Below are 26,352 nucleotides of genomic sequence, written 5' to 3'. Positions count from 1 at the left end.
GATATGAGCATTATTTTATTAGAATTGCTCATATATTAGCCTATGTACCTATTAACATGTGAGTGTAGTGAGGGTGGGTAGGTATAGTGTTTCTCTCATTCAGAGGCTTTCTCCGTGCTTAATAAACTGTTCATAGCAGATGCTCACCAAGTTTTGTTTTTTTTTTTTTTTTTTTTTTTGAGACAGAGTCTCGCTCTGTCATCCAGGCTGGAGTGCAGGATCTCTGCTCACTGCAAGCTCCGCCTCCTAGGTTCACGCCATTCTCCTGCCTCAGCCTCCCGAGTAGCTGGGACTACAGGCGCCCGCCACCGTGCCCGGCTAATTTTTTTTGTATTTTTAGTAGAGACAGGGTTTCACCGTGTTAGCCAGGATGGTCTGGATCTCCTGACCTCGTGATCCGCCCGCCTCGGCCTCCCAAAGTGCTGGGATTACAGGCGTAAACCACCACGCCCAGCCGCTCACCAAATATTTTTAAATGAAGGGATGAATCAAAGATTTACAGGGACTCAAGAGAAATATATTGGTAACTTAGAACACAGTGTTTTGGGTAACTTTCTTTGTAAAATTAGTGGCTTCTCTATTAGCCAACTTGTTGGTCTATTTTACTATAAGTTAAGGAAAGCACTTCCTATATAATTCCAAATTTAAAAATAAAGTTGTAGTTTTGGTATAATTACTAAATGATGTGAGAGTGGCAAAAAATGTATAGCAGAACCAATCCTAAAATACAGTTTTTCAAAGTATAAAGTGTTTTATTAATGTTTGATGATTATCTCTACCTCCAAGGACAGGCAAAATGAATATTTATAATTTTCTGAGATCAATTGCTTCTGAGTATATACTTCGTTGCTGAATTTCAATGTAGATTTTTATACCGTAAGTTACATGCCTTTGAATATACCATCCTTGAATGAAAACATTAACACCTTCAATTCCATGTTCTCCTTTATTTGGAAGGAAACAAAGATGTATATAATAAATATTATTCAACTTTTTGATCCTAATATTATAGTTCATTTTCTTAATTGAGTTACATAAGATGGGTTTTTTTTAAAAAAAGGTTACTTTCCTCAGTTCCTTTATTAAATGTAAAGCTAACTGTGCTTTTACAACAGGTTATGACAGACAATATGATAGACAATTACTGTAACTTTCTACCTTGCGTAACAGATATTTATGAATATGCCTCCCCATTCCTGTTAGATACTAAAGTCAAAAAGGATGGAAACAACAGGCAAAGCAGGGCTTGAGAGAGAAATAAAACTGTATTCATCTGCTGTAATAAGATTACCAGTTTTTTCTCTTGTGTTCAACTCAAATGTAGTTTTATCATTGAATGATGCTCTCCGGAGTTGATGTTGATTAATACATACATAATCTGTGAACTTCGTGTCAGCTTTGATAACATTTCACTTTTCAAGAAGGGTTAGAAAAATACCCTGATTCATTATGCATGATTGCCAAGTGAGAGGTTAAGTGTGGAGGTATTTTTCCAGGAACGCCCTTGCACATCTCACAGGCAGCACTTACTCATGATTATATGTACACTCAGGCAAGAGTACAGTTTGCACCTTGATTGTCACTCACTGTGAAATTATTATTCAAGTAAGACAAGGAGCTTCTTTCAGCATGATGAATGCTTCCAGAGTTTGTGACATGACACTTAGATTTGTTGGGAAAAAGCTCTTTCTCCTACTTACCTAAAACCTTTCCCAATATGAGAGATTTGACGGCGTTGAATTCTGTCCCTGAGGACAAGATGACTTGTTTCTTTGCGCTCTGGTTAACCTATTAGATGTCCCATGAGAAGCAAACATCAACACAAAGTACAATTTTAATGATAAGGAAGCAAAGGAAGATGAGGAAAGGAAAGATGAAAATAAATCACTTTTAAGTACCACTACAAAAGCTCAAGAAGCCACCTTCAAATAATTAATCATTTAGAAGGGGAAGCTATTTTATAAGCAATTCCTATGATGCCATCAGCTACCACTCTATCCACGATGTACCCACTTGCTGGCTTTACTCTTCTTCATAATGGAAGGATCTATAATTGGCAGAATCCATGAAAAAGATGGAACTGGCTGTTTTAAACTTAAATACGTACTCATTCTGTGGAGAAAATATGAAACATAAAACCAAGCACTGCTGTTCTCTATACAGTATATTTTCCTTCCAATGCCGATGACAATGTGTAATTTACTTCCTCTGTGGTGACTCAGGTCTATTTTCTTACTTATTCCCATTTTAATAACTATGTTGTGTGCTTTTAAACCATGTTTTTAAGTTGCTAAAGTATTTGTTCTTCTATAATCAGAATAAGACAAGTTCCCACTGCAATATCAATGAATAGATTCCACCAGTAGTCACTATGATAAACTAGAGAACATTCCCCTATTGAGTAAAGTAAAACAAATAAAGATATTTTGATATTTTAAATAGTAAAATATTAATAATACCTTTGACAGAATTGCATTGCTAAACAAACAAAACAAAGCAATACAGAATAAACAACCAAATCCTCTCTCCCAGATCCTGGCCATATTTGGCCTCTTCTTGACTTATGGAAGAGCAGCACTGAATGGGTTGCTCTTCTATTAATATTTATTATCAAATTTTTTCATTAGATTATTTGTTCTCAAAATAATAATATTAGTTAGTTTGACTTTTGCATTTGTGGGATTACCTCTACCATGACCACGGCTTCTTCTCTGTTAATCTTCACTTGGTGAAGTTGACCATCAGCCATGTTTTTAAAATCAAAGGTAAATGCATCAGGATTTTGATGTCTATCTAGCTTGTACCTAATCTGCAAACTTCCTAAAAAGAAAAATAAATGGCATTTAAAATTAAAGTGGTATTTTATAAAACTCTTGATACAGATTCTAGAGCACTTTTATTATTATTTACTTATAGCACTTTTGAATCTATTTAGCGTCAATTTAGATGCACCCAATAGTTATCTTTCCTGGAACAGTGATTACTTAAGTGCTATTCCTGTGCCAGACTCTGAGTCCAATGATGCTATTTTAAAAGTCAAGACTAAATGTGTTGTTAATAAGCAGTCTCCCCAAAGCTTTTCATTTAAAAATGAAAAGGTTTAAATTATGCATATGAGCTCAGAACTCAGATCTAAATTCATTATGACTTTGATATTTATGAAATGATGAAACTCTATGCAATATTGTATCAACATTCAGTTCCTGTAATTATAACTTCTAATAAGGCTCATTTTAATGTATTACTGATATGTGCATAAAGATTTTTTTGTAGCCAGATTATTTTAAGTCTTCTGCCATAATCCAAAAATGAGGACAAGAAAAGGTTTTGTCAGGAGACAAGGTTTCCATAGTATCTACATCTTCTAATATACATACCCCTCTCCTACACAGATGTACCCTCATTATCTGTAATTCTCTTTTAGCTTATACTAAGATCCTGTTAATCGGAGATTTTTTTTTTTTTTTTGAGGTGGAGTCTCGCTCTGTCACCCAGGCTGGAGTGCAGTGGCGCGATCTCGGCTCACTGCAAGCTCCGCCTCCTGGGTTCACGCCATTCTCCTGCCTCAGCCTCCCGAGTAGCTGGGACTACAGGTGCCCACCACCATGCCCGGCTCATTTTTTGTATTTTTAGTAGAGATGGGGTTTCACCGTGTTAGCCAGGATGGTCTCGATTTCCTGACCTCGTGATCCACCCGCCTTGGCCTCCCAAAGTGCTGGGATTATAGGCGTGAGCCACCGTGTCCAGCCTAATCAGAGATTTTGTAGATTTTTTTCTAGACATGAAATTTTTGTGCTGTGTACCTAACAAACTTAAAGCTTGGTCTTCTTGTTCAACTGTGAAAACCTTGCAATGCCCCAATTACCACTGTTTGAGAGGCTGTCATTACACTTTTCTTCTATAAAAGTGATATAACTAGTTTTTCAGCCACTGATGAGATAAAGAACAGCTGTACTTATCTGTTGCTTATAGGAATTGGCTTTTATATAGTTGCACTATAACATCCACATAAATGCTCCTCTATTTTGCTTAGAATGAGGAGGAAATGTATGTCATGTATCTAGATATCTTATTTCAAAATGAACTGCAAAACCAATTTGAGTCATCATGTACTATTAAAGTCATCCTATCAATAGTAAGAAATATAACTGCATATCAACTCCGTAAAATTATCAAACATGTAATGGGAGAAAAGCATCTTAATTTAATCTTGAAATGCTAGCTTTTATAATAACCATTAAGGGAGGCACTGAAAAACCAAACACATTGGAGGGCATACAGTTTTCTCTCATCGTTTGTAGTTTGACTGCTGAAAAGACCCATGTCATTACCGTCCTATTTTTCTAATTCAGGGTTCTCTTACACAAAAGATATTCACCATTGTTGGCGAGGATAACTGAAAGGTATTCCTCATAGAAAGAGCTCACATACAGCAATAAGCTTGGAGTTCGTGTGGTTCGGAAGCTCAGTGTGATCATTTCTCTGGTCAATGTTACATCTCTGTGTAATGAAGAAACGAGAGAGCTGGAGTTTTCACTTAAAGTGTAATGTTCTTGAAAATGGTATGTCATTGAGGAGCCAGTTGCAAAATATGCGGAAATCTCTGAAATGATAAATACAGTTTTGTTATGTTAACAAAATGTAAGTCCAACGGTCTTGTTTTAAGTACATTTAGAGAATGAGACCAAACCTTAAATATCCTGGGAGATAAAGTAATAGTGAAATCCTTTCCTGTTTTATTTTTTATTTTTCACTTTTTAAAGTTTTTTAAAAACTACAACTTGAAGAAAAAGTAGCAAACTCCAATATACTCATAACCCAGAAATGACTAACACTTAATAGAGATTTTAATTCTCCAAATCATCCTCATCTTATATTTACATATAACTAATTCTTCAGTATAAATGTATAATTTATAGGTGACTTATCTCATCTTTGGTTTCCAATTTTTTCCCAAATCATTAATTTTTAAACATCTTTATTCAGATATAATCCATATGCCATGTAATAGACCCAATTACAGTGTAAAATTCTATGTCTTTTAGTATATTTGCAGGCATGTGCAAACATTGCCATGATCAATTTTAGAGTATTTTTACTCCCCTCCCCCGTGCACCTTCTTATTCCCTCCTACAAAAACCTCCATATCCTCTAGCAGTCATTCTCTGTTTCTCCCCAACACCCCAGCCTAGGCAACTACTAATTTACTTTCTGTCTCTGCAGAGGTTCCTATTCGAGAGATTTCATATCAGTGGAATCATATAACGTGTGGTCTTTTCAATCTGGCCTCTTTCACTTAGCATGGTATTTTCAAGGTTCATCCATCTTGTAGCATGTATCAGTATTTTATGCGTTTTATTGAATAATATTTCATTGGATGTAAATAGTAATGGATGTGCCACATTTTGCGGATCTATTTAACAGTTGATAGACATTTGGGTTGTTTCTACTTTTTGACTATTATAAATAATGCTTCCATGAAAATTCACGTGTAAGTTTTCTATGGATACGTTTTTATTTTTCTTAGGAATATATACCTAGGAGTAAAATTGTTCAATCTTATGATAACACCAACTTTAAAATTTTGAGGAGCTGCCATATTTTTTCCAAAATAGCTATACCATTTTACATTCCAAACAGCAATCATGAGGGTTTTAATATCTCCACATCCTCACCAACATTTATTATTATCATTCTTTTAAATTACAGCTATACTTGTCTGTGTGAAGAGGTATTTCATTGTGACTTTGATTGCCTACTGGCTAATGTTGCCAACTATTTTTTCATGATTTTATTGGACATTCACACATATTTGCTGAAGAAATATCTACTTATAAGCTTTACCTATTATTTAATTAGGCTAAATTTCTTTTTCTTATTCAGTTGTTGGTTTTTTGTTTTTATTTTTGTTTTTTTGAGACAGAGTCTCGCTCTGTTGCCCAGGCTGGAGTGCAGTGGCGTGATCTCCGCTCACTGCAAGCTCTGCCTCCTGGGTTCACGCCATTCTCCTGCCTCAGCCTCCCGAGTAGCTGGGACTACAGGCGCCCGCCACCACGCCCGGCTAATTTTTTGTATTTTTAGTAGAGATGGGGTTTCACTGTGTTAGCCAGGATGGTCTCGAACTCCTGACCTCGTGATCTGCCCACCTCGGCCTCCCAAAATGCTGGGATTACAGGTGTGAGCCACCGCGCACGGCATCTTATTCAGTTGTAAAAGCTCTTTAAATAATTTGAATACTAGACCCTTATAAGAGACATGATTTGCAATAATTTCTTCCATTCTGTGGGTTATCTTCTCTTTTGTTCTCCCATGTTTTAACAGTTTTATAGTTTTAGTTCTTACATTGAGGTCTGTTTGGTACATTTTTATGTATGTGTGAGATACAGGTCTAATTTCATTCATTTGCATGTGCATGTATACTCAGTAGTCTCAGAGACTACTTCTTCCCATTGGGTTGTCCTGGCACTCTTGTAAAATCCATTGACCATAAATGGCGAGGTATCTATCTGGACTTTCAATTTTATCCCAATGAGCTATCTGTTTAGTCTTAGGCCAGTTATATACTGCTTTACAGTAAGTTTAGAAATTGGGCAGTGTGAATCTATCAAATTTCTTCTTCTTAAAGATTGTTTTGGCTATTCTGCATCATTTAAATTTTCATATGAAATCAGCTTGTCAATTTCAGGAAAGAAGCCAGCTGGGATATTGATTGAAACTGTACTGAATCTGTATATTACTTTAGAGAAGACTGGTATTTTATTTATATTAATTATTCAATCCATGACATGAAATATCTCTCCATTTATTTACCTTTAATTTCTTTCAATGCTTTATAGTTTTCAGTGTGTTTTCCATTTCTTTTATTAAATGTATTGCTATGTATGTTATTCTTTTTGATGCTACTGTAAATAAAATTGTTTTATTGGTTTTATTTTCAGATGGTTCACAGCTAATGTGTAGAAATACAATTGATTTTGTATATTGTTTTTGCATTCTGCAATTTTGCTGAACTTGGTTTTAGTTTTAATAGTTCTAAGTAGATTCTTTGGGATTTTTTTATATAAAAAATCATGTCATCCTCAAATAGAGATAGTTTTATTTCCTTTCTAATTTGGATGTTTTTCTTTTTTTTTTTTTTTTTTTTTTTTTTCATTTTCTTGCCTAATCAGTCTGGCCTGAACCTCTAGTACAATGCTGAATAGAACTAGTGAGAGTATACATTCTTGTCTCGTTCTTGATCTTAGGAAAAAAACATTCAGTCTTTAAAATTAAATATAATTTTAGCTATGAGTTTTTCAAAAATACCATTTGTTAGACTGAGGAAGTTATCGTCTATAATTAGCTTACTGAATTTAAACAAAAATTCATGAAAGGATGTTGGATTTTATCAAATGACTTTTCTGCATCAGTAGAGACTATCATGTGTTTCTGTCCTTTATTCTAAGATATAGTATATTATATTAATTGATTTTCAGCTGTTAAAACAACTTTCCATTTCTGGGATCATTTCCACTTTGTCTTGATGTATAGTCATTTTTATATGTGACTGGATTTGCTTTGGTAATACTCTGTTCAGGGTTTTCACATCTATCTACTTAAATGATATTGGTCTGTAGATTTAAAATATATATACTGGTATATCTATGTCTGGCTTTGGTATTAGGGAAATACTGACCTTACAGAATAAGTTGAAAAATGCTCCTTTCTCTTTTATTTTTTGGAAGAGTTTTGAAGAATTAATACTTCTTATTTAAATAGTTGATATATTTTTAAATAGTTGATATATTCTGATAGTTGATAGCATCAACTGTTTGAAACCATCTGGACCTGGGCTTTACTTTGTGTGGTATTTTAATATTATTAAGACATTCCTTTTATTGTTATAGGCCAATTTATATTTTCTCCTCCTTCTTGAAACAGAAGTAGTAGTTTGTGTTAATTTTGTAGTTAGTGTCATCCTAGGAATTCGTCCATTTTATCTAAGTTACGTAATTTTTTTCAACATACAGTTGTTTATATTCTCTTGCAATCCATGTTATTTCTGTAAGGTTGGTAGTAATATCACTCTCTCATAAGTCATTCTAGTAATTTGAACCATCTCTTTTATTCTTGGTCAGTTGTACTAAAGGTTTGCCAATTTTGTTAACAATTTTAAAGGACTGACTTTTGGTTTGGTTAATTTTTTCTGTCACTTTTATATTATCCATTTGAGAAATTTCTCCTGTTTTATTTATTATTTCCTGTTTCTCCTTACATTAGATTTAGTTTGCTCTTCTTTTTTCAGTGTCTCAAGGTGGCAGGTCAGGTTTTTTATTTGGGAACCATTTTTCTTTTTAAATATTGATGTTCCCTCTCCCTCTCCCTCTCCCACTCCCGCTCCCTCTCCCTCTCCCTCTCCCTCTCCTTCTCCCCACGGTCTCCCTCTCCCCACGGTCTCCCTCTCCCTCTCTTTCCACGGTCTCCCTCTGATGCCGAGCCAAAGCTGGACTGTACTGCTGCCATCTCGGCTCACTGCAACCTCCCTGCCTGATTCTCCTGCCTCAGCCTGCCGAGTGCCTGTGATTGCAGGCACGCACCGCCACGCCTGACTGGTTTTCGTATTTTTTTGGTGGAGACGGGGTTTTGCTGTGTTGGCCGGGCTGGTCTCCAGCTCCTAACTGCGAGTGATCCGCCAGCCTCGGCCTCCGGAGGTGCCGGGATTGCAGACGGTGTCTGGTTCACTCAGTACTCAATGGTGCCCAGGCTGGAGTGCAGTGGCGTGATCTCGGCTCGCTACAACCTCCACCTCCCAGCCGCCTGCCTTGGCCTCCCAAAGAGCCCAGAGTGCAGCCTCTGCCCAGTCGCCACCCCGTCTAGGAAGTGAGGAGCGTCTCTGCCTGGCCGCCCATCGTCTGGGATGTGAGAAGCCCCTCTGCCTGGCTGCCCAGTCTGGAAAGTGAGGAGCGTCTCTTCCCGGCCGCCATCCCATCTAGGAAGTGAGGAGCGTCTCTGCCCGGCCGCCCATCGTCTGAGATGTGGGGAGTGCCTCTGCCCCGCCGCCCCGTCTGGGATGTGAGGAGCGCCTCTGCCCGGCCGCGACCCCGTCTGGGAGGTGAGGAGCGTCTCTGCCCGGCCACCCCATCTGAGAAGGGAGGAGACCCTCCGCCTGGCAACCACCCCGTCTGAGAAGTGAGGAGCCCCCCCGCCCGGCCAGCCGCCCCATCTGGGAGGGAGGTGGGGGGGTCAGCCCCCCGCCTGGCCAGCTGCCCCGTCCGGGAGGGAGGTGGGGGGGTCAGCCCCCCGCCCGGCCAGCCGCCTCGTCCGGGAGGTGAGGGGCGCCTCTGCCCGGCTGCCCCTACTGGGAAGTGAGGAGCCCCTCTGCCCGGCCAGCCGCCCCGTCCGGGAGGGAGGTGGGGGGTCAGCCCCCCGCCCGGCCAGCCACCCTGTCCGGGAGGGAGGTGGGGGTTCAGCCCCCTGCCCGGCCAGCAGCCCCGTCCGGGAGGGAGGTGGGGGGGTCAGCCCCCCACCCGGCCAGCCGCCTCGTCTGGGAGGTGAGGGGCGCCTCTGCCCGGCCGCCCCTACTGGGAAGTAAGGAGCCCCTCTGCCCGGCCAGCCACCCCATCCGGGAGGGAGGTGGGGGGGTCAGCCCCCTGCCCGGCCAGCCGCCCCATCCAGGAGGAGGTGGGGGGGGTCAGCCCCCCACCCGGCCAGCCGCCCTGTCCGGGAGGTGAGGGGCGCCTCTGCCCGGCCGCCCCTACTGGGAAGTGAGGAGCCCCTCTGCCCAGCCACCACCCCGTCTGGGAGGTGTAACCAACAGCTCATTGAGAACAGGCCATGATGACAATGGTGGTTTTGTGGAATAGAAAGCGGGGAAAGGTGGGGAAAAGATTGAGAAATCGGATGGTTGCCGTGTCTGTGTGGAAAGAAGTAGACATGGGAGACTTTTCATTTTGTTCTGTACTAAGAAAAATTCTTCTGCCTTGGGATCCTGATCTGTGACCTTATCCCGCAACCTTGTGCTCTCTGAAACATGTGCTGTGTCCACTCAGGGTTAAATGGATTAAGGGCAGTGCAAGATGTGCTTTGTTAAACAGATGCTTGAAGGCAGCATGCTCATTAAGAGTCATCACCACTCCCTAATCTCAAGTACCCAGGGACACAAACACTGCGGAAGGCCTCAGGGTCCTCTGCCTAGGAAAACCAGAGACCTTTGTTCACTTGTTTATCTGCTGACCTTCCCTCCACTATTGTCCTATGACCCTGCCAAATCCCCCTCTGTGAGAAACACCCAAGAATGATCAATTAAAAAATAAAAAAAATAAAAAATAAAAATATATATATATTGATGTTTACAGCTTTAAAATTCCCTCTAAACCCTGCTTTAGCTGTGTTACTATATGTTTTAGTAATGTTGTATTTTTGCTTTCATTTATCTCAAAACCTTTTCTAATTTCCCTTTTGATTTCGGAGTGTATACTTTAATTTCCACATATTTGTGATATTCCACAATTTCTTTATGTAAATAATTTCATCTCATTGTGTTTTAAAAAGACCCTTCATATGATTTCAATCCTTTTAAATGTGTTGAGGTTTGATTTACAGGTAGCATGTTGTCTAACCTAGAATATGTTCCATGAACACTTGAGAAGAATATACATTCTGCTATTGTTAAGTGGTGTGTTCTACAGATGTGTGTTAGAATGATTGTGTTTTTATTTTTTTCAACTCTATTTTCTTGGTAATCTTCTGAGTAATTATTCTATCCTTTATTGAAAGTGAAGTATTGACTCCTCCAGGTTTTATTCCTGGTTTTTCTATTTCTCTTTTCAGTTCTGTCAGGTATTCTTTATGCAATTTGGGGCTATATTATTAACTGCATATAAGTTTGTAATTGTTATATCTTTTTGAGAGAATTAACTTTTTATCATTATAGAAGTTTCCCTATTTCTAGTAGCACCTTTTGTTTTAGAGTTTATTTTTTCTGGTATTAGTATAGTCCCTTTGGCTCTCTAGGGTTACTCTTTGCATGGTACATGTTTTCCCTTCTTTTATTTTCAACTAAATTACCCCTTTCAATCTAAATTGTATGTCCTTAGACAGCATATAGTTAAGATTTCTTTTGTTATCCATTATGACAATATTTGTCTTTTGATTGGATTGCTCAATCGATGAACATTTAATATTATTATTGATACAGTTAGATTTACATCTGCCATTTTCTTTTTCTTTTTCTATGTGTTTCATTTGTTTTCTTTTCACTTTCCTTCTGACTTATTATTTTGTGTTGGTGGATATTTTGGAGTGTAACATTTTAATTTCTTTCTTGATTTCACTATACTTTGGGGTAAAATATATATAATATATAATTTGCCACTTAACCATTTGAAATATGAAATTCAGTAGCATTAATTAAATTCACAATGTTGTGCAATTATCACCTCTTTTGATATCCAAAATTTTTCATCATCCCAAAATTAAACTGTATTCATTAAGCAATAACTCTCCATTGCCCCCTCATCTCAGCTGCTGGTATCCTTGTCTCTACTTTGTCTCTACAAATTTGTCTATTGATATCTAGTAAACATGGAGTTATATAATATCTGCCCTCTTGGGTCTGGCTTATTTCACTTAGCATAATATCTTCTATGTTAATTAATGTTGGATCATGTATCAGAACCTCATTCCTTTTAATGGCTGAACAATATACCATTATATGTATACACTACATTTTTTAATCAATTCATGTGTTGACGGACACTTGTATTATTTCCACTATTGTGATTAGTGCTACTATGAACATTTGTATACAAGTATCTGCTTGAGTTCTTGTTTTCAATTGTTTTGGTTATATATGTAGAAGTGGAATTGCTGGGTTCAAAGGTAATTCTATGTTTAACTATTTTGAGTTAACTCTAAATCAATTTCTACAGTGGCTGTGGCATTTACTTTCCCACCAGTAACAAAAGAGAGTTCCAATTTCTCTAGGTTCTTGCCAAAATTTGTTATTTTCTGTTTTTATTTATTTATTTATTTATTTTTATAGTCAATCTAGTAGGTTTGAAGAGGCAGCTCATTATACTTTTCGTTTGCATTTCTTTAATAACTAATGATGTTGAGTATCATCTTTCCATGTGATTATTGACGCTTTGTATATCTTTTTGGAGAAATGTCTCATCAAGTCCTTTGTCCAATTAGACTTTTTGTTGTTAAGTTGTGGAAATTATTAACATATTCTAGATAGTGAACCTCCATCAGATACATAATTTGCAAATATTTTATCACATTCTGTGGATTGTCTTTTTACTCTCTTGATAGTGTTCTTTGATACACAGAAGTTGTTAATTTTTATAAAGTCCAAATAATCTATTTTTGTTGTTGTTGTTGCCCGTGCTTTTGGGGTGATTTTTAAAAAACCACTGCCAAATCCAAGATCATGAAGATCTGCCTATATATCTTCTAAAAATTTTACAGTTTTAGCTTTTAGATTTAAAACTTTGATTCATTTTGAGTTAATTTTGGTAAGGGTCTAACTTCAATCTTTGAATGTGAACATCCACTTTTCCTACCTTTATGTTGAATAGACTGTTACTTCCCTACTGAATGATCTTGACAAAGACTATGTTAAACATCAATTGACTGTATGTATGCAGGTTTATTTCTGGCCTCTCAGCTCTATTCCATTGATTTATAGGTTTATCCTCATTCAGTGCCACATTGTTTTGAATAATGTAGTTTATAGTAAGTTTTGAAGTCAAGAAGGGTGAATCCTCCAACTTTGTTCTTTTGTAAAATTGTTTTTATTCTGGGCTTTTTCAAATTTTATTTAAATATTGATAGGGGCTTTTTCATTTGTATAAAAAGTGCTTTGGGGATTCTGATAAGAATTAGATTGAATCTGCTGGGGTTGTATTGTCATTTTAATAATCTCAAGTCTTCCAATTCATGAATATGGAATGTCTTTCCATCTATTTAGTTCTTTCTTTAATCTCTTTCAACAACGTTTTATAGTTTTCAATGTCTAAGTCTTTCACTTTCTCGGTTAAGTTTATTTCTAAGTTTTTTATTCTTTTTGATGATATTGCAAATGGAATTGTTTCCTTAATCTCACTTTCAGATTTTTCATTGCTAGTGTAGAGAAATACAACCAAATTTTTGGTGTTAATTTTGTATCCTGCAACTTTGCTGAATTTATTTATTTTCTCTTAACAGCTTTTATTTTCTGAAGAGTTTTCTACATATAAGATAAGGTAATCTGAGAGAGAGATAGCCCTTCTATTGAAATTTGGATGCCTTTTATTTCTTCTTCTTGCTTAATGACTTTAGCTGGAACTTCCAGTATTATGATAAATAGAGGTGGTAAAACTGGGCATACTTGTTGTGTTTCTTATTTTACGGAAGAAGCTTTCACCATTGAGTATGATGTTAGTTGCAGGTTTTTCATATATGGCCTTTATCATATTGAGAAAGTTCCCTTCTATTCCTAGTTTATTGAGTGTTTTTGTTTTTCAATCATGAAAGGTTACTGGAGTTTGTTAAATGTTTTTTTTTTTCAGCAACAATTAAGATAATCATGTTTTTTTTCCCCTCTCATTCTATTAATCTTGTGTAATATGTTGACTGATTTTCATTTGTTGAACCACTCCTGAAATCCTGGGATAAATCCTACTAGGTTTTGGTATATAGGCCTTTTAATATACTTCATGACAATGTTTTATTTTCTTTAGTGATTGCTCTAAGCTTGCATTATATATATCTTATCAATAATCTGCTTCAGGTTTACACTAACTTAATACAAGTGAGATTTAGAAAAGTTATTTCTACATAGCTCTATTTCTTCTCTTTTGGAACTATTTTTATGCATACCAAACCCATTATTATTTTATATAATTTGTTCTCTTTTTAAAAAATCTGAGAAAAGAAAAAAGATCAAATAAATATTTATAGACTTTGTCTATAAACTCTCTTATTTACCATTTCTAGTTCTCTTTCTTTGTTCCTCTGACTCATGTTACCATTTGGTGTTATTCCTTATTTCAGTACAGCCTTGCTGCCATCTGTCTCCTCTGTGCTGTTTTTTTGTAATATATTTCTATAGGCCCAACAATGAAAATATATACATTATGTATTTGTATATTCTCTATTATAGTTTTATACATTGCTTTTTAAAATAGTTAAGCACTGAAAAGGGTAAGAAATATGACATTATACTTTCTTTTATAATTACCTGCACACTTACTTTTATTGGTGCTATTTGTTTTTTGTGTGTAGATTCAGATTATTGTCTGGGTTATATCCCTTCAACCTGAAGGAACGTTCTTTGTTATTTCCTCTAATGCAGGCTAATAGCAGTGAATTCTCTGCTTTTTGTAAGTAGGGATATATTTACTATCTTTTATAATTTTTAGTTTTTATGAATACCTAATAGTTGTATGTATTTATGGGGTAGAGGTAATATTTTGATACAACCAAACAATGTGTAATGATCAAATCAGGGTAACTGAGATATCCATCACCTTAAACATTTATCATTTCTTTTTGTTAGGAACATTCCAGTTCCACTCTTCTAGTTATTTTGAAATATACAATAAATTATTGTTAACTATAGTCATCCTGTGCTACTGAACAGAAAGATGGTTGTGCTGGGTGTAAGTTTCTTCATGACAATGGTTTTCTTTCATCTCTTTGAATATGTTATCTCACTGTCCTTTGGCCTCCATTCTTTCAGATTAGAAGTTAGCTGTTGATCCTGGCGTTTCCTTGTATATATGATTTTTCTCTTACTGCTTTTAAAATTTCCTTCTTGACTTTGGCTTTCAAAGTTTTTAATAAGATGTGTCTGGATATAAACTTCTTTGTGTCATCTGTATTTCACTGAGCTTCTGTATCTTAGATTAATGATTTTTATTAATTTGGGGATGTTTTCAACCATTATTTTTCAAATATTTTTTTCTGATCCTTTCTCTCTCTCCTGGTATTTTCAATTACGTATATGTTGGTGTGCTTAGTTATGTCTGATATTTCTCTGATGATCTGTTTATTTTTTTCATTATTATTTCTCTGTATTCTTCAGGATACATAATCTCTACTGATCTTGCTTCAAGTTTGCTGATTCTTTTTTCTTTTCTCTGTTAAACTTCCCTGGCTTAACTCATTACTCTCTTGGAGTTATCAACATTCTCTTAATTGCTTACTGCCAATATCTTCATACCACTAGCTTAAACTTATCCATGCTCTGTTCCAAATAGAAATCAGTTCACTTGGGGAGGGCTACCAAGCTGTGTATTTTCATGGCCTCCCTCTACCTCTTGGTTAAATGTGCCTCACTGCTCTGAAGCTGTGGAGAGTGAGTGGCCTGCTCCTTTGTAGTAAAACCTCTGCTTACAAGTAGGGCACAGGGCGGGAAAGGTAACTTCTTGCCTTGCCTCTCCTGGTGGAGAAACTGTTCCTTACAAGTAAGCTGGAGTGAGGGCAATTGGGACTAAGGACTTTCCAGCTACCACACCTGAAGACCTTATGTCCTGGAATGAGGAGTTGGTGTAGGAAGGAAACCCCAGACTTCTCAGCTGTTTCTGCATGGACAGAGCTTCTGTCCTACAAAACTGGGGATGACAAGAAATGCTGGCACCCAATCTTGGGGTAATGCAGTATCTCTGTAGTAGGACCTGGGTAGAGAGGAAACCTTTGGTTTCTTGGCTATATCCATATAGAGTGGAGCTTCCGTCATACTGAGCTAGGGATGGGGAGGTGCAGGGAGAGGGTCTTGGCTTAAATGCCTCAAACTCTCACTGTTATTACTGATTAATAAATGTTTCTTCATTTGATGTATTTCCTTAGGACATTTTCTAAAGACTTTCAATAGTTGTTTTTTAAAATAATAATTTTTACTAATTATGCCTGTTTCGTATGAGAGAGGGTTTACAGAGCTCCTTATGTGGCCAGCCTGGAAATGCCAGAGTACCAGGTTTTTTATTTGAATGTTACCTCCTCTTTAAAAATCGATTTGCTTTGTAGGAAGCATGAAACAGAGCTCCTGAAGTAACTAGAGAAAAGGTGATTTGAAGACCAACCCTCCTTCAAGGTCAGAATTTAGAAATGTTCTTTTATGCCAAAGATGTTTCTCAAATTTACTGTCAGGATAGAAAGGCTAATCCAAAGTGGTATCTACAGTATTCTGAGAGAGAAAAGTTGAAGGGCTTTCAGCTTCTCTTAAAACACTTTATGAAAGGTTGATATTTTAATTTTATATCAAGTTAATTCCAAAAATGTGTTTAGTACACACATACACATACACACACCCCCCAAATATATCTGTAAATAAAAAGAAAATGTTGGGTGATGATCACTGTCTTGGAATACTACTCCACTCTTTCCATTTCCATAAAATATAAAGAATTTACTGAAAATCCAGATCATTCTTATTAGATTAGGTAATCTAACTATAACATATGCCCCAGCCACTGGAGGACCATTTTCCATTTACTTACCATATAATGTCTATCCTTAAGAAAATTTGGGGTTATAAAATAACATTCAAATTGCACTTAGCAAATGTGGATTGGGAATGATTTAGAAATCAGCACTTGTGCTCATGAAGGAGTGGTTACTCCTGATGTTGGCTTGAGATATAAAAAGGGCTCTGTATTTGCACCAGAGCTATGAGATTTGTGAGCACAGAGATCTTCAGGACTAATAAAAGACATATGCAAGACCTTTTGAAAATTTAAATGACTTCTACATAATGAATCCTCAAAATTCTTTTGAAAGTCACACAATTTATAGTGATTAAAGCCTGTTTTGCTGCTAAAAATCGTAAGTGTAACAGCCCAGAGACACTTAAACACACAATTACATTTTAGCTCTGATGATTCAATATTGTAAGAGGTTTCATAAAAGTATTATAAATATATTAAATAAGTCAGTACAGAGTACTTAATACTAAAATCAGTCCCTTTTTCCTTTTCTTTTTTTTTTTCCCCAAGACGGAGTCTCACTCTGTCGCCCAGGAGTGAGTGCAGTGGTGCGATCTCGACTCACTGCAACCTCTGCCTCCCGGGTTCAAGCAATTCTCCTGCCTCAGCCTCCCGAGTAGCTGGGATGCCCGGCTAATTTTTGTATTTTTAGTAAAGATGAGGTTTCACCATGTTGGCCAGGCTGGTCTTGAATTCCTGACCTCGTGATCCGCCTGCCTTAGCCTCCCAAAGTGCTGGGATTACAGGCATGAGCCACCACGCCCAGCCCTTTTCTTTTGAAAACATGATTGTACCTGAGCAGAAGCTGTGTGATACCCCACTGCACTCCTCTAAGAAGAGTCAAACATCATAGAGCACAGTGTTTGAGTGATCCTGTTAATGACTGTCAATATTTAAATATTCTTTTCCCCTTCTAGTTAGTATGCTTGTTTTATAAGAAAAGACATTTCTATAAAGGCCTTTTGAATCACTTAAAGTCACTGTCACAAGGGACAATGGGTAAGACGATTGCTCAAGCCTAGGAGTTCAAGTCTGGCCTGGGCAACAGAGAGGCTTGAATAGCAATACGTTGTCTCTAAAAATTAAAAACAAAAATAAGAATGATGCTTTACTGATGTTAAAATTAGAACAGTACAAGGACAGAGTTTTGAAAACCAAATTATTTCAAGAGGATTAGCATTGAACAGATGCTGGGGTAACCCAGAGATCTTCTAAATAAGAAACCCAGAGAGGACTGATAGCCTTAAGTTTTCAAAAACAGTCATATCCCTTCTAAATTCAATAGAAGAATTTGGTACAGAAATTATTCCATTTCAAATAATTCAATCTTATCCTCTCTTTATAATATCAAATGCCAGAAGCATTCTTCATATTATTTAAGTTTCAAGTACTTTCCCTATAACCTGCTCCTTGGTCACACTTACCATTGGAGCAGAACGGCCCATCATAGGCTGAGAAGGCACAGTCACAGGTGACCCCCCTGCGTTTCTCTCTGCATCTCCCTCCATTGCGACACAAGTGTCCATAGGTGCTGCAGTGTCCTGCACACCCTGGCTCCACTCCTGGAGTCACTGTGGCTCTTTCTTCCAGATCCAGGGCCACCCCGTTCAACTGCAGAGACCGAATGCATCCTAGAAAGCCTCTCTGTCTGGTGGCCGTTCCACCTACAACGGAAACACTGCAAATAGAAATGTGTTCCTTGGTATTTTATTCAGGATTTTATGTCCATGTCAAACTCAGGCCTTATGGAGAGTGGCAATAATCACAATGTTTCAAAAAATTTTGTGAACGTATACAATTTTGAAAATATAACTGTTATGAGATATGAAGCTTTAAATGACATTGAATAAAACATTTATTTACATAACTTTCAAACATGGTGAGTCTGGCAAATAGTCCTTTTAAAAACATTTCCTTAACTTCAGGTAAGAAAGAATTTCACTTTAGTTCCTTTACAAAGAACAAAATACATAATATAAACCACATCAAACACTATTTTACTTTGTTTAGGAATAAGAATGTGCATTCATCAAACATTATTTTAATTTCTTTATGAATAAGAATGTGCATTATAATGGTTAGGTATGAACTTCCAAATTTTTCACAATAATAAAAATATATATGGATAAATTTCTTACTTGGATGGACTCTAAAAATAAAGTGTGAAAGGAAATGGAGAAGCAAAGGAGGGGAAGTTGGAAGGGGTGACACCATACCCCAGGATCTCCTCCTCTCAGAGGGTACAGTGCTAAACAGTAATTGAATACTGCATGCATGCACATTTTGTCATGTCAAACTTGAATGCTGAAGAAACCATTTAGAGAGGTTTACAACACCTGTGTAGTGACAAACACCATTATGAAGGTGACAATTCTCAATGTTAGGAGCATGGAAATTACCTAGAGTTTCTGGAAAATGCAGTTTTTAGCCTCCTCCCAGAGATTCCAATTCGGTGGGCCTAAGGTGGGGGCCCCAAATCTGAACTATCAATCAGCTTTGTGGGTGATTCTGAAGCCAGTGCTTCATCCACCGCAATGAGTGCTGATTCTAGGTGAATTTTATGCTAATTGTGTTTCTAGGCATTCCCTTAAATAATCTCCAAGATTACAAGTGAGAAAATCAAGTTCTTGGTTTGACCCCTCCGTGTAGTCCTCCTTTCCAGTAGTTTGATGGTTTCATGTCCTTTGAAAAAGCCTCACTGCACCTTAATAGAAGAGCTAACCACGCCTGAAGCTAGGTTTTAGGAAGTCATGGTATAACACCCCATCCACATCCACATACATACGTGGGTTCATGTGTAACATTTAGTACCTGGAAGTTGTATCTACCCTCCCCTGTAAATTAGGTTGGATGATAATTTGTGATTTAGTCCAGTTTTAATTAGATTGCATCCTTATTCGCTTTAAAACACTTAAGAAATGAACAAGTGAGAGCTTTAATCTGTGTAGCTCCTAAGTTAGAATAGTTTCAAAAGCAATATAGCAAAATATATTTTTCCCAAGGGGAAAAATAAACAACAGTGATAAAACAGTAAGTAAGCAAACTAAAGGAAAGACTTCCAGAGCTATCACCTTTAAATAAATGGAGTGCAAGAACAGATGAGCCAGACCGGGTTATAAACAAGGAGCCTGTGATGAGAGAGCCCCAGAAGTGAGAACAGCAGCGAGGAAAACCGGGAGTGGGCTCCTGGAAGCCTGGCCGCGGGGGAGGTGCGCAGTGCTGCTTCCAATCAGCGGGTATCCTGCGATCTGGTTTTGAGTGGACCCTGGAGGACTTCTGTCCCAATTACAAGCTCTCTAACTCCACCGAGAAGTGAAACTGAAGGAATGGATAAAAATGTCTAATGATCTCACTAATAGTGTCGATAAAATATAGCTGTCACATATGCCAATCCTCTGCAATGTGAATGGTTCAAGTTTGGGGGTCGGCTATCCTGGGATCCCTCTCATTAGCTGGTTACTCCACCTCTCTGAGGCTTGGCTATCTCATCTGTAAACAGATGACAATACCTAAACATTGATACCTAAACACTGAGATACTGCAGGGCCCGGTGGCTCGCGCCTGTAATCCCAGCACTTTGAGAGGCTGAGGTGGGTGGATCATCAGGTCAAGAGATCACGACCATCCTGGCCAACATGGTAAAACCGTGTCTCTATTAAAAATACAAAAATTAGCCAGGCGTGGTGGCACCTGCACCTGTAATTCCAGCTACTCAGGAGGCTGAGGCAGGAGAATCGCTTGAACCCGGCAGGTGGAGGTTTCAGTGGGCTGAGATTGCACCACTGCACTCCAGCCTGGGCGACACAGTGAGACTCTGTCTGAAAACAAAAACAAAAACAAAAACAAACAAACAAACAAAAGAAATGTCAAATAAGAAGCACACAGCAAGCTCCTGGAACCTACCAGGTTATCAGCAAATAGTACCAATAAGCAGTAGCTGTTGGCAACTGTTGCTCTCAGTACATCACAGTTCTTATTTTCTTTTGGTCCCTCTCTGGACTCACACTAAATTCAGTTATAAACCACCAGCACTCACCAATGAAGAGCTGGCTGTTGAGCTGTAAACGAACGTGCCCATCAGCAGGGGCAGGCTGCATCTTCTGAGGAAGCTGATCAACTTGAAGAGACGCTCCTTTAACATTTCTCTCTGCCCTCACGTGGTGCCACTGATTGTCATTAAAGGGAGTGGGTGACTGCACCGTGACCTCACAAGGTCCATTCCCCACATCAAAGGAAAAGGTCACTTCTGTGGGAGCTAGAAATATTAGATATGAATATTGCTCAAGCAAATTCACAGAAAATTGAGTCTTGTGCAGACACAGGAAAACATGAAGGCATGCTCAGGATGGAAGGAGATAATGACGGCGATGCAGAAAAACGAGACTGTGAGTTGGGGTGGGGGCAGAATAAATCTGCATCCTGGAGGAAAACAGAACGGATTTTAACATATTTATCCTCAGAGTTCACAATTCAACCTTGTTAAGTCCTAAATAGTAGAGATATGTACCCATAGCTGGACTACCCATAGCTATGTACCCATAGCTAGAATACCAAATAGTATTTGTTTTTGAGGTTTCAGTAATTTTATTTACAAACGGCTCAAAGTCTCATCTAATTCTATAAACACTGAATGTAAATTTTGACAGTCATAAATTAAGCTTTGGGTACATAAAAAACAATATGTCTGGTCAAATATTTTTGGAATTCAGTAAACAATGTGATGAGTTTGGTTTAAAGCTCTGGCTCTGCTGTTCTGTACTCTAGGGAAGGCATGACATTTTAATGGATTATTACGTGCTTCATGCTTCATTGTTTTATTTTCTCTTAAAAATGATTACTGGCTAGCTGTGGCAGTTCACACCTGTAATCCCAGCACTTTGGGAACCCGAGGCAGGCGGATCACTTGAGGCCAGGAGTTGAAGACCAGCCTGGTCAACATGGCAAAACCCCACCTCTACCAAAAATACAAAAATTAGCTGGGCATGGTGGTGCGTGCCTATAGTCCCAGCTACTCAGGAGACTGAGGCAGGAGAATTGCTTGAACCCAGGAGGCTGAGGTTGCAGTGAGCCAAGATAATGCCACTGCACTCCAGCATGAGTGACACAGCAAAATCCTCTCTCCCTCTCTCAAAAACAAAAAATTACCTAAAATCATAGAAGTTTAGTGTTTTATAATGAAATAGAATCACAAAGTAAGAATGAAATACTAACATTTTGTTGAGTTAAAGCTTTTATTGCTAAATAATGGGTACCCTGTGACTTGTCCAGAGTGGCCAGCTTACCCCGCAGCTCAATCCTGATGAAGTCTGTGATCCCCAGGTTCTCCATAAACACCCCGGAGGAAACTGTGGTCTTAAAAAAGAAGCACACGTCAGCAGTGAGTTCTCCGTGGAAAGCAGGGAAATGAAGGTATGAAGTCTCAGTGTTGAAGGAAGCTGAATTCCAAAATGACTCTGTTTACAATAGAGAAAACGACAAAAGGAAAAAAAGTCATGAAACAAAAATAACAGCTACATTTGATACTTACAGGATTATGACTGCTAAATACATTAATAGAATGTATATGAGCTTTCACTGGGGGTTCTGAGCATCCATGTCATATACTGATGACATCAAGAGCTAAATGGTGATTACGTTGAAGATTGGAATTCTGTGTTCAGAGAAGGCCAAACAAAAGCGAAGCAAAAGCAATGAGACCAGTCGGGATCGCGCAGCAACACAGTAGGGACAGGGTCAAGTTCAGAATCACCTCAAAGGTACGACCAACAGAACTTACTGAAGAACTCGGTAAGATGTGAGAAGAAGGGTGGAGTCTGAGGTGACTTTGGGGTTTTTGGTCTAACTGGGAGGGGAAATAATTCTAAAGAAGCAGGTTCGAGCAGCGGCTCAGTTTGGGACATGTTTCATTTGAGATATCTATTAGGCATCCAAGTGGAGATTTGAAGGAGGTAGTTGGATAAATGACTCCAGAAGCCAGAACACAGACTCTTGCTTTCCTTCCTGCACACACACACACACACACACACACACACACACACACACACAGAGTCTTAATTCCTTTCATGGCAAGAACAATCAAGAACAAGAAGAAGCTTATTTGTTCCCTTCTGTCCAAAACCCATCACAGGACTGCACATCACATGTATTACTCAGGCCTCTTTAGTGTCCTTTATTCTGGTACAGTGTGTGAGTCTTTTCTTATCTTTTGTGTACTTTTGACTTTTTGGTATTTTTCAGTTGACTTGCAGAATGTTCCTCAACTTGGATTTGTCTGACATACTCATGATTGGATTCATGTTGTGCATTTTTGTCAAAAATACCACAGAAGGGCTGCTGTGTTCTCCTCAGTGTGTCGCAGCAGCAGGCAGCAATGCTGATCAGCCCATCACTGGTCCTGTTAGTTTCAACTGCCTTGTAAAGTGGCATTTGTCCAGTTTCTCCAACATGAAGTTATTATTTTTCTCTTTGTAATTCATGTATTTTTGACACTTTAAGGTTACAGAAACACAACTTTACCCAGTTTAAAATTTTTTCATCCAATGGTTTTACAATATATTGATGGCTCCTGATTGAATTTTTATTCTGATGGCTGCCAATGGTGATTTTCTAAGCTCTGTCATTCCTTCCACATTAATTGGTTGACATGCCTCCGTTAGAAATAGCTTTTCTCGGCTAGGCGCAGTGGCTCACGCCTGTAATTCCAGCACTTTGGGAGGCCAAGGCGGACGGATCATGAGGTCAGGAGATCCAGACCATCCTGGCTAACACGGTGAAACCCCGTCTCTACTAAAAATACAAAAAATTAGCCAGGCATGGTGGTGGGTGCCTGTAGTCCCAGCTAGTCGGGAGGCTGAGGCAGGAGAATGGCGTGAACCCGGGAGGCGGAGCTTGCAGTGAGCCGAGATCGTGCCACTGCACTCCAGCCTGCGCAACAGAGCGAGACTCCATCTCAAAAACAAACAAACAAGCCAAGAAATAGCTTTTCTCTTGATCTTTTACTAATTTATTTGTGTATTTATCCATTTGTTTATTCACGTCACTCTTGAATTTGTATTCTATTCAATGGTTTATACTCTATAACTTATTTTGATGCTTAAGTTGTCTCAAATGTGGCAGCTCCTTTAAGCTGACACCCATGCCTTTTTCAGCTTTTTTTTTCCCCTTTGTCATAACAAAATGATCCAGGCTCATCTTAAATTTTCTCTGCCACATTTCTGGAATCAGCCATTTCTTCAAGGAGTCGTGGTTTCTTTTTTAGCAGAGAATGACAGAAAATGGTGTTTAGAAGCCCAGATCTGCAGGCTATTTACTAGGGTGTCATTGCTTCTAGCCCTCTCAGTAGTCAGCTAGGAAATATGTGTATTTGTATCTCTCTCTCTCTCTCTCACACACACATACACACACACAGTCTCTCTCTTCTATGTGTATTCTACAGTTATCTATTATGTATATTAAAATCCATGAGTTCATGTGGATACCTCCGTTTTTAACCCAGCACCACAGGGTTCATTACAGTCTTCCTCCTTCCCACATGTATAACTCTTTCCTCAGTGAGGTCACTCCTACTCTCTTCACTGTATTTACATATTTGCTCATTCCCCAGTGTGGAACCAAGCTTCTAACCCAGTGGTCATTCCTTGACCCTATCCCTGCAGATCCCCTAGTCCCAGCTGCCCCAAAAGAAGGGAAAAGAATCAATAAGTGTTATGTTAAAGAAAACAGAGATGAAGATAAGGAAAGGAAAAGAGAAACGAAGAGGAAGCTACAAGTTTTACAGAAGAGAATATTTTATTTTTCTTTCTTTCTTCATTAATCAATTTATTTATTTATTTTAGAGATGAGGTCTCACTTTGTCACCCAGGCTGGAGTGCAGTGGCATGATCATAGTTCACTGCCACCTCACATTCCTGGGCTCAAGAGATCATCTCACCTAAGCCTTCCTAGTTGCTGGGACTACAGGCCACCATGCCCAGCTAATTTTTTGTTTTTTTGTAAGAGACAGGGTCTTACCATCTTGTCCGGGCTTGTGTTGAACTCCTAGGCTCAAGCCATCCTCCCATCTCAGTCTCCCAAAAAGAGAAGGGAATATTTCAAATATCACACTTTCTCTTCTCCATACTTTCAGAATTCTTGCTGAAAGTAGGATATAAACTGAAGGTGAATGACATATCCTGAAGAGTCTCACAAATACAGCCACATTTGGAGAGAAATGAAGGGCTGAGGTAAATTTCCAGAGAGAAAATAATCTAGAAAATGTTTTTGAGAAGTACAGAGTACCTAGAAACCAGTGTTTGATGTCAGAGTATCAATAGGCAGGGGAAAAAGCTACAAATTTCCAGGGGTTATTACTGAACTGTGGGAGGCATCTGAAGCCTGCAGATATACCCTCCATGCTTCAGTGTGATGCCTGGCACAGGACATTTAATAATTCTTGAAGATGAAACAGCACAGAGAATGGCCAGTAAATCAGATACAATTCAACAGATCCCTCCCTTGAGCTCTTAGATTATGGGAAAAAATATTGATAGGATGACCAACTCTAGTCCTGCTATTGCAGTTCAGAAGGGACAAGAAGTATGTGTCTGATTGTGAAGAGATGAATGTCGAGAAGAATTCAACTCCATTCCATATAAATGAATTAAATGTCTGGACAGACCTGCCAGACAGACCTGTAGTGTAGACTTACACTACAAGTATAAACAATGTTTCAAAAAGCACAGAAACAGTGCAAACATACTGAGAAAGAAAAAAAGAAGACAGGAAAGAAAGAAAGAAAAGAAAGAGAGAGAAAGAAAGAAGAGAGGGAGGGAGGGAGTGGGGAAGGAAGGAAGGAAGGAAGGAGTATAAAAGCCAGACTGAATGGGAGGGAGGAAGGGAGGGAGAGAAGGAGGGAGGGAGGGAGGGAGGGAGGAAGGAAGGAAGGAGCCATCTGAATGGGATGGAGGAAGGAAATTAAGAGAGAACACAAGGAAAGAAAAATTTCATAAGAGTTTCACACTATGGGAATAATATAAAAACCAATTCAGTAAAATAAGAGCTAAAATATGAGATAAACAGAAAAGATGATTTTTAAGGAAAAAAAATCAAAGACCCAAACAAAATCACAGAGGTAACAGAGAAATCGGAAATATCTGGAAATGGAGAACACAGCTGATAACAAATTACTGACATTGGGAAAAGCTTAGAATAATCATATTGAATGCATAGGAGAAGGACAAAGAGATTAAAGCCATTGGAAGAAACAGAAAAAAATGTATGGGGGGCAAAGGAAACAAGTCAACAGTCCTAGATGCAGAGAATCCAACAAATGAAACAAAGTATTCAAAGCATAATAAAAACCATTTTTTCTTAAAAGAGAACAGAATATTTCGGTCAAAATAAGCATATTTCATTTTAGAAAAAATTAACAGAATAATTAACGCTAAGGCATATTCTGGATAAGTTTTTGAAATTGAAGGATAACATATCTGTCAAGAGCTGTGAAGAGTCTGAGATGTCACCCTACTTGCAAGCTAACAATTTAGCTTGCCACAGATTAATGGATGCTGATAGAAAACACAAAATTTCCGGGTCAGAGTTAAAGAACTTTATTGCTCACAGCACAGCATGCAGCATGAGTGTCAGAATATTTGCATTGGTTCCCCTTAGCTCCAAATTTCACAGGGCAACACAATCCATTGGCCCAGGTGGATGCTACACACACAGTGGGTAGGTTTGCATCTCAGATGAGGAGCCCCCAGACAAGGGTCCGGGACTCCTTCATCAAGCAGGAGACAAGCCGGTCCCCGCCCTCTCTGGGGAGTGAGTACGCATCGATAGTGATGTTGTGTTCTCTTTGAACTACTTAGCTGCCTACATGATTGGCTACAGAAACTGCTTGGTATTAGGGGATGGAGACGCCACA

The 26,352-nt window shown here is 38.4% G+C and overlaps 1 protein-coding gene across 14 annotated transcripts in view; it reads right to left on the bottom strand.

Moving 5' to 3' along the window:
* LOC107972967 (contactin-associated protein-like 3) overlaps nt 1-26,352 on the bottom strand; it is a 234,298-nt gene that overhangs the window by 13,852 nt on the left and 194,094 nt on the right. For 9 of the 14 annotated variants that reach the window (XM_054658177.1, XM_054658178.2, XM_054658183.2 and 6 more), the window contains 7 exons: nt 24,459-24,581; nt 21,731-21,901; nt 20,485-20,703; nt 17,873-18,112; nt 4,379-4,603; nt 2,687-2,820; nt 1,701-1,788 (listed from right to left, as the gene is read on the bottom strand). In XM_054658177.1, coding sequence (XP_054514152.1) covers nt 1,701-1,788; nt 2,687-2,820; nt 4,379-4,603; nt 17,873-18,112; nt 20,485-20,703; nt 21,731-21,901; nt 24,459-24,581 — 1,200 coding nt within the window. Of the gene's footprint in view, nt 1-1,700; nt 1,789-2,686; nt 2,821-4,378; nt 4,604-17,872; nt 18,113-20,484; nt 20,704-21,730; nt 21,902-24,458; nt 24,582-26,352 lie in introns of those variants that run through there. The other 5 variants (XM_054658180.1, XM_054658181.2, XM_054658182.2 and 2 more) reach the window with 2 other exon arrangements.

This window comes from Pan troglodytes, chromosome 11, assembly GCF_028858775.2.
Source record: "Pan troglodytes isolate AG18354 chromosome 11, NHGRI_mPanTro3-v2.0_pri, whole genome shotgun sequence".
Classification (NCBI taxonomy): Eukaryota; Metazoa; Chordata; class Mammalia; order Primates; family Hominidae; genus Pan; species Pan troglodytes.
The sequence above is the reverse complement of the archived record's forward strand: the minus strand, read 5'-3'. Positions and strand labels throughout refer to the sequence as shown.